Consider the following 9,465-nt stretch of genomic DNA (forward strand, 5'->3'; position numbering starts at 1 on the left):
ACATGCAGACACTGTTGTTTGACCTGGAAGGAAGGCTAGACGTTCCCTGTTCCTTTTTATATAGACCGAGATGACCACAGTGCTGACCAACTGGGTCCTATGAAAATTCTACTGAGGTAGTTCTAGGGAATTGTCTCCCCAACACACACACACACACACACACACACACACACACACACACACACACACATACATGCACTCACGCACATGCACACATACACAAGCACAGGCACAAAGAAAAAATCATTTTCATGCTTTTTCCTTTAATTTTATCTTGCTAAATGGCTCAACTGTGAAGATGTGACATCTGGAGCTCTGGCAGCCACATTCAGCATGAGAGGGGAGGTAAGGCATCACCAAGAAGACAACATGGAACATTTTTGATCTGCTGAATTAACCAACTTGAAAGTGCTTGTCCTCGACAAAGGCATCTCATTGATACAAAGTTCAGAGGAGATGACCAATGTTTTCTGGACAATTCATGACCCCACACACTCCAGTGCAGAAGTGTCACACAGTAAGCACCACACTTGAGAGGGGGGGTTGTCATACTAGAGTGAAGACAGAAAGAAGACTTGTCTAGGAGGTGAAGTCAGGAAACTGTGGTCAGGAGGACCAGGGCTCCTGGAGAAGAGGTGATCCAGAGGATGTGAACAGCATCACAAGACATTTGAAAGACTTTAATGTGAAGTGAGAATCTGGATGAGATGTCACAGATCACACCAGTCCATGGCCCTCCTCCTCTCTAGTCTAAATTTTGACTGTGACTATGGATAAATGTGTGAAGAAGAAACAGGGAGGAAGAGATAGAGACAGGACCCACTCGGGGCTGCCATCACGGTGCAGAGACACCAGGAGCAGCCTGTGACTTCCATGTCTTAGTTGGGATGGTGCTGGAGGAAAGCGTGGGAAGCTCCTGCATTGTGGTCTAAACTTAGCATCACCTTATGCTGAGACTTTTGCAAAATGTTGTATACCCCACAGTGAAGAAATGCACAGAAATAACTTTACAACAAAACCAGTTACCAGAAGGTTAGAAGAAACCAGAAACACCTGTCCCAATCAGATGCAGCTGAAGGTGCTGAGAGATTTCCCAAGGAATGTAGCATGTCCCCAGGCCCTCTCAAAGCCCGCATGCCGGTTGGGAGGTCACATCTGTGCCTCTCAACTTGGAGTCAATGGGACCAAGTTCTATAGAGTTCTATCGTTCTGTTGCTTCCAGTTTGACCCAGTAACCAGGTCCTTAGCTTTCCTATCTGTAATATTTTCATATAAAGTATGGAATTATCTAACAGTGCCTGACACAGGAGTAGCTCATCAGGACATAGTACTGTAATCTGATTTGTTGGGGGGGTGTGTGTGTTCATGTGGAGGTCAGAGGACGAGTTCCTCAGATACTATCTATAAGGTTTTTTTTTTTTTTTTTTCACAATGTCTCTAACTGGCCTTTAAATTACCAAGGCCGACTGGCCAATGGCCCCCAGGATCCCCCTGTCTCCAGCTCTCCAGCTTTGGGGTTACAAGAAGGCACTGCTACACCTGGGATTTTGCATGGGAGTTCTGTGGTCTTTGTGTTCTTAAGGCAAACACTTCACCAGCTGGGCTTTCTCCCAGCCCTGGTCATTCTGTATAAGGACTTCCCTCTGCTTTTTTCCCAGCATAGCACAAGTCCAGAGAAACCTTGCATTGAAAGCCAACTAATTCAAAGTTCATCCCCTTTGCTAAGCACTAAGCGCTTTGCTAATCTCTTCATGGCTGTCTGCATCTCCTGGTTCCTGAGGGTGTAGATCATAGGGTTGAGCATGGGGGTCAAGACTGTGTAGCTGATGGACACAGCCTTGTCCAAGGGAAAGGGAGTGAATGGTCGAGAATAGATATAGATGCAGGGAATGAAGATCATAGACACCACGATGATGTGGGTGGTGCAGGTGGAAGCCGCCTTCCTCCTGGCCTGGCCTGAGTGCGACCTCAGCATCACCAGGATGACAGTGTAAGAGATGAGAAGGAGGAGGAACCAGATGAGGACCAGCATCCCACTGTTGGAGATCATGAGGAACTCCAGGAGGGAGGTGTCCGTGCAGGCGAGTCTCAGCACTTGGGGGACATCACAGTAGAAGTTATCCAGGACATTGGGGCCACAGAAGGGCAGTGGGAGCATCAGCAACAACTGGACAATGGAATGGACAAAGCCCCCTACCCAGGCAGCCACCACCAGCCCCACACACAGCCTGGTGTTCATGATGGAGATATAGTGGAGGGGCCGGGAAATGGCTATGTATCGGTCATAGGCCATCACAGAGAGGAAGAAGACAGTCCCACCTCCCAGGAGGTGGAAGAAGAAGATCTGGGCCATGCAGCCCTGGTAGGAGATGGTCTTTGTTCTGTGAAAGAAGTCCATCAACATCTTGGGGGAGGTGACTGTGGAATAGCTGAGGTCTATGACGGCCAGATTTCGGAGCAGAAAATACATAGGCATGTCCAGCCGGGGATCAAAGGTCACAGTGACCATGATAAGGATGTTTCCCACCACAGTAGTGATGTAGACAAACAGGAACACCACAAATAGGAGTTTTTGGAGTTCTTGAGTCTGTGAGAACCCTAGCAGAATAAATTCTGACACCCATGTGATGTTCTGGGGTTCCATGGGGCGCTTCCCACGTGCCTAGAGAGAGATGACACAAAGTAAAAACACTGTGAAAATTCAGTCAGGTTTTTGTTTGCTTGCTTTGGAGCATCAGGATTGATTGGTCAAAGTTGTTTCGAGATATGGCTTGACAGAGCTTTCTGGAAGGATAAAGACATTGCCAAGCTCCTGCGGGATTAGCTCCCTGGCCACATCTGGCACTGCATCATAGGCATAGATAGGTAGGATCCCTGCTCCCCTGGACCACAATGTCTTTGTGCGACAGTTTATTTCTAATTCTTTTTCATACCTCCAGCATCCAGCATACGGCCTTGTGAAAATCTAGCTTTCACAAATCTGTTTGAATCACTCGGTGAGTGGATAAACAAGCCATTGCATGCCTGGGACCACAGGCCCACCCACCTGTGTGCACAAATCCTAAGCGGATACAGAGCTGAGGACTTTAGATAAACAGACACTGCGTGGCCGGAATTGGGGGCGGGGCTTCATGGCGGAAGAAAGAGGAATTGGGGGCGGGGACATACGCGCTTCACGGCGGAAGGAAGAGGTGTGTGCTATAAGAAAGGGTGGTGCACACAGACAGGTGGAGGGAGAGGCAAGCAGATGATCCTGGGTGGCGAGCTGGCATGATTCATGCTGCTTACATTTTTCTACTTCTGCGATTCTCTAATGGCATGCGTGTTTTTGTTGTTGAGTAACGCAAGCTCAGGACAAACAGTAATTTCCCCGAAACTCTCATACTGTGTATTTAAAATTTATGCAAATGTTCTAGAGACACATCACGGTAGGCAATCTTTGTGATGTTTTACAAATTTAAGGATGGGGGCTGAAGAGATGACTCAGCAGTTAAAGGCGCTTCCTGATCATGCAAAGGACCCAAGTTTAGTCCCCAGACCCTGTGTTGAGAGGCTCCCAACTGCCTGTAGGGATTTGATGTCCTTTTCTTGCCTCTGTAGGCACTGCGCTCACATGTACAAATCCACACACAGATATAATTACAAGTAAAATTTAAGTATGGTGAGTAGGGACTGGTAGAAAATATAAAACAGAGTTCTCCAGAAGATTATCCACATCGCTAGGCAGTGGTGGCACACGCCTTTAATCCCAGCACTCAGGAGGCAGAGGCAGAGAGATCTCTGAGTTCAAGGCCAGCCTGGTCTACAGAGCGAGTTCCAGGACAGTCGGGGCTACACAGAGAAACCCTGTCCCCCCCCCAAAAAAAAAATGAAATAATAATAATGAGGAGGAGGAGAGCTGGTGGGATGGCTCAGTGGTCAACGGCTTGTGCTAGGTCTGATGAGTAAGATTGACCCCAGAAATTTACGTGAAGTGAGAAGGAGAGAATGACTCCACAAAGTTGTCCTCTGACCATTTGTGCCTTGACAAGCATGCACCCCACACAGATACAACACACACACACACACACACACACACACACACACACACACACACACACACGCCATACCAAGGAGAGAGGTAAATAAGATAAAATGTAAAGAACTAAGAGGAAGGCCCTAGAGAATCGACTCAGCGGATAAGCTTAGGCGTTTGCCAGCACAAGGACCAGAATTTGGAGCCCCAGGACCCAGAGTGACCGGGAAAGACACCTGATGTCAGCCTCTGGCCCCCACAGACATGTGCATACCAAACACACATTTGTACTAAATATGAAAGACCTCAGAGGTGCTCTAATTTTGATATTTATGTCTTCATAATATTTGGAACTTTTACTTTAAGTGAACTATGCATAAATCATGATGGGAAAAGGAGATCTGAAAATGAAGAAGTAAGACACGAAGGAATTCTATCTCCGAGATAAGGTGATAGGCAGCTATTATGCAGTACTCCTAGATATACGATATAGGATTTACTTACAACGTATCGGAGCCACAAGACTCACAGATGAACGGACATACCATCACCCAGTCCCAAGTACCAAGTGATACTCTCAGCAATTTACCTCCTAGTATAAATGAAACCCCATCTGTCCCTGAGAACCAGTTATGATGAACAGGGATGTGACAGACACCAAGTCCTGATGCCACCTGGATGCCACCAAAGGTCTAAAATATTGACAGATTCAATTTTTGTCTTTTAAAGTTTCAGCTTTTGTGTTTTAAAAAATATTCAGAGCTTCTTATTACTTATGGAAAAATACTTAAGATTTATCTATAATTCACCAACCACCTGAGAAATTATAATTAAAATATAAGAAGAGAAGTTCATTTATTGGATTATCACATTGGCAGGATGAGTTTTAAAACTTGGACTCCTCAACACTGTGAGGGTTTAGGGAAACAGAAATCATTGTGCCTAACCATTCTGAAGACAACTTGAAATATATACTACATTCTTTTTTATATTCACTCATATGCATTTGTTAGAACAATAAAATCTTATTCTTAAAATGTATATTTAAGTATATTCCATGCAGAATTCTTATACTATCAATAAAGCCAGAAGCAATTTAGCAAACAAGTCCAGCATATTACTGGACTTAAATAAAATGTGACGCCTCCCCGTGATGAAATTCTAGCTGTGATAAGTATGCATTCTAAAATGACATTTGATTATAGCAGATTTTTATTTTATTATATATTGATGTTATTTTAAAGAGATAATTACAAAACATTTTTAGCATTTAGAGTTGTTTTTGAGACAGGATCTCACTATGAAGCTCTGGCCTGAATGTAAATCAGGCTAGCCTCAAACTTGGGGTTATCTTCCTGCCCCCTGAGTGCTGGATTTGCTAGCAGCAGCCAACACACCTGCTGACATTTTGTTAAAATGTTAGAAAGGCAAATAAAAAGATGAAAATAAAAGATCAAATTGCTAACAGTGGAAGCTAGTGTTTATACCTGGTTGGAGGAACTGACGGCATAGGTATATATTTTTCTCCTTTACAACTTTGCTCATTTTTCATCATTTAGACATGGTCATGAGATTTCCACTTAGCAAAAGAAATATTACAGTAAGAAAACAAAGAGAGCAAAGAGAAGAACTGCAGTCTTCTTGGTGTAGTTCAACACCATCCCTGTCTGCTGAGCCCTGTCCTGGGTAAAGATAGCCTAAGTGCAGGGACACCTCAGAACACCAACAGGAAAGGAGGAGGAAGAGGAGAGGAGGGGAGAGGGGAGGAGGAGAGGGGGGAAGAGAAGGGTGTATGTAAGAGAGCCACCCCCTCCCCAAGCTCTGTGAAAAGAACACGGAGAACAGCAAGTTCCCATTGCACACCCCATCCCCACTCCTTGTGACAGGTCACCTTGATGACCGCAGCCGGCCAGCCAGCACCTGTCCTTTCTCCTAGCAGCCCAGCTCCATGAGACCCTACCTGTCCTGTTGTCTGTGATCTCACTCCTTCACTTCAAACCCACATTCATCTCTGGCTCTCCGGTCTCCTAGCCCCTCACCCAGCCAGGCTTCCTCCCCAGACTCTGCACATATTGTCATCAAAACAGAGGAACCCGTCCTTTGAAATCACTGGCCAGTTACTCCTTCTCTCTGACTCATTGTTCTGGGCTCCCGGGAGGGTTCCTGCCTCCAAACAGTGCTCCGTATTAATCAACACTCTGATGCATAGTATGTCATTAATCAACACTCTGATGCATAGTATGACATCATGTCATCAACTTCTCAAGAGATACCTTCCCCCCATCTAATTCAAAATGTTTTCAAAAGAATTCCAAGGCTTTCAAAATGTCAAAAGAATTCTAGTTATTGTCTACAAGGAAGAACTGACATTTAGGTAGAGTTCCAGGAGTGCCCTCATATCTACCCTAGAGAGGGGTCCATCTTTCTAGAATAATCTGCCACTTAAGTAGGAATCACAATCATTTATTGTCATGGCAATACTCACCAGTTATTTATTTACTGAGTGTTTCCTGTGTGCTAAGCACTGTGCTAACTACCAGACACACCCTCTTATGTAATGCTTATAATGTATAGGAAATACAAGGAATTATCTCTATGCAGGAGTACGCTGAGGCTTACAGCAGGTAAAAATCCACCCAGATCACACTGGGAATGACCAGCAGAGCCAGGTCTGCTTGGCCCCAGAATCTGCGCTCAGAGCTACCATTCTCTTCTTCCTGGCTTTCCTCTAAAAACCTCAATGTCAGCCAAACTGAGCCCTTCCAAGGTCCCTCAGGTGACAGTGCCCCATGTGGATGCCTTGCTCAGTCATCGGAATCCCACCCTTCTCTGAAGGTGCAGGAGTCACTGGGTCTTCTAGAACATTGTCCTGTGTCGGTATTTTTCCATAAGGATGTGTCTGCCACCTCACGTGTTCTCATCTCAGCATGAGGTCAATATGCCAGCGACTACATGGTGCCCAGTGCACACACCCTCTCACATAAATGGCTCCCAAGAGAACACTTGTTCTGTGGTGACTGGAGCATTGAAATGGGCCAAACCCCTGGCAGCTGAAAGATGGAGGAATAGCTCCGGATGAAGACACCTGGAAAGGAACGCAAGGGTCTAACTCCTAACATGGAGGTCTTTGGGAAAGCGCAAGCTTTGCCTTTGAAAGGCCATCGTTCCTCCCACAAACCCCTAAGAACCTTTGCAAACGTTTCTTCCACCTCTCGGAGCCAGAGAGTGGACTTGGAGGGGCTGTAGGAGGGAGAGACCTGGATACGGGTGGAGAAAGCAAAGGATTCCCAAGCACTTTCTGTTGTTACTCAGTTGTGTATCTGGTCAGTCATTGCTCTTAGGAAATCAGTCTACATGACTCTAAGAGAGAGGAGATGTGAGCTCCCCACACGGGAGTGAATCATTATAACCTCAGTGTGAGCAGCAACAGGCTCTGGCAAACACTGACTTAAGAGCGGGAATGATAATGCTGAAGAGTGGCCCTAGAGGAGAAATGAAAATCTGGGCTGAGTAGGAGAGTGGAGAGGCAGGAGGAGGACGGGGGGAGCAGAGGAGATTAAAAAGGGAATATTAGAGAGTGGGAAGTGAGAGAGAGAGGCCTGGTTGTCTTTTCTCTGGGTGTGGGAAGAAGCTGCAGTATGGATGTGGGCGTGGGGGGAGAAAACTGTGTCTATATTCTGCCTTCCCTCCCACCCTCTGGGCTAAATTCTCCCCAACACATAAACCAGTATAGACGAAAGTCTTAACTCCAGATAAAACTAGCTGTTCTCCAAACCTCACGCCTCCAGGCTTCTTGCCCAGTGACTTCTCCATACCTTCCTTCCACCCTAGGCTGGTCTCACATCAGGTTTTATCTGGAGTCTCTCAGCCGTGACTTGGCCATGGGAAGGACATTGAAGCTGTCACCTACCTCCAGCCCAAATGGCCAAGGAGACTCAGAGCCCCCATCTTCTACCCACCCTTCTGCTGCAGCCCCATTCTCCTGTCCTCTCTGGGACCAGAACATAGAGGATTGGCCTTAAGAAGGACAATTTCTCAAGGGACAGAAGTTAGTCTTAATTCTTGAAGGGAAGATGGGCTCGGTCTGCTGAGGGCGAAGGAGCAATGGGAGTCATTAAAAAAAAAAAGTATTTCAGCTCTTGCGTCAGATGCAGGTAATCATTGAGATACCGCCTTGGGGACAGTGCTTTCAAAATGACAGCTCACAGGACCAAGATAAGAGTAAGAGTCCTGAGGGGAAGTGAATCCAGGGAGGTCTCCAAGAATGAACGCCCTGGGAGTCAGCACCATGGACAGCATTGGGGGGTTAGAAAAGTGTCATTGTAGTTGGAAAAGTGATCCCTGTCCTAAGACACTCTCCAAGTCGCTGTCTCTACCGAGCAAACCCCAAAGACTTTCTCACCTGTAGCCCCTCACGTCAGCTTCCAGTCTCCCTTCCTCACAGCCAGAGTGAATTTACTCGGTAGACATTGGCTACATTCGCTCTCAAGCATAATTCACATCTAAGACTCACCATATTTGGGGGTTGTGCCCAGGACCTCACACATGCCAGGCTCGTGCTCTCTCACAGCGCTACAGCCCCAACGCTCCTCCTACTTTCAGTTTTGCCCAAGCTTGTCTTGAACTCACTCTACAACCCAGGATTACCTTGAGCTTAATATCTTCTTGTCTCGGCCTCTCAAATAGCTAAAATAACTTAAAAGTGTGTGTCACCACTGCCTGGCTATTTTTTTAACTAAGTTTTTTAAATTTGTCTATTTATTTACTTTATGTATATGAGTGTTTTTTGCTTGCATATATGTCTGCATACCATATGTATACCTAGTGCCAGCAGAGGCCTCAGAGTCCCTGGGACTGAAGTTAAGACAGCTGTCAGCTGCCATGTGGGCGCTGGGAATCCAACACAGGTCCTCTGGAAGAGCAGCCAGTGCTCTTAACGGCTGAGCCTTCTCTCCAGTCCAAACTCACCACTTTAAATTCAGCCAGGTAGTGGTGGTGCACACCTTTAATCCCAGCACTCAGGAGGCAGAGGCAAGCAGATCTCGGAGTTCAAGGCCAGCCTGGTCTACAGAGCAAGTTCTAGGACAGCCAGGGCTACACAGAGTAACCCTGTCTTGAAAAAAATCAAACAAAGGGTATAATTCCGTGGGATTTTTGTGTACAGCTTTGTGTATCTTCATCACTACCTCCAGAACATTTCCATCACTCCCCAGAGTCACCTTGTATCCAGTAGCAGCCACTAGCCTTTCTGTTCTAGATTCTCAGCAACCGCTGACCTGAGTTTGCATCTGTAGATTAGCCTGGTCTGGATATTTCATTATTGGTTTTGCATCTGATTTCCTTTGCTTGTTTTCAAGTTTCATCCATGTTGTGACATGCATCAATACTTCATTCCTTTTCATGACTGAAGTATATCTCATTGAGTGGATACACCATATTCATTTGTCCAT

General features: G+C 46.1%; 1 protein-coding gene across 1 annotated transcript; it reads right to left on the reverse strand.

Annotated features, from left to right (window-relative positions):
- Nucleotides 1–1,668: 1,668 nt before the first annotated feature.
- Nucleotides 1,669–2,711, reverse strand: LOC114699229 (olfactory receptor 4D1). The gene has a single exon (XM_028878185.1). It carries the CDS (start codon nucleotides 2,642–2,644, stop codon nucleotides 1,703–1,705), a length of 942 nt encoding a protein of 313 aa, XP_028734018.1. The 5' UTR covers nucleotides 2,645–2,711; the 3' UTR covers nucleotides 1,669–1,702.
- Between the last annotated feature and the right edge of the window lie 6,754 nt (nucleotides 2,712–9,465).

This window comes from Peromyscus leucopus, chromosome 8b (genome assembly GCF_004664715.2).
Source record: "Peromyscus leucopus breed LL Stock chromosome 8b, UCI_PerLeu_2.1, whole genome shotgun sequence".
NCBI lineage: Eukaryota > Metazoa > Chordata > Mammalia > Rodentia > Cricetidae > Peromyscus > Peromyscus leucopus.

Bases quoted from the DNA above. Each gene is read 5' to 3' on its own strand.
- LOC114699229 (XM_028878185.1), bottom strand. From the start codon at position 2,644: ATGGAACCCCAGAACATCACATGGGTGTCAGAATTTATTCTGCTAGGG.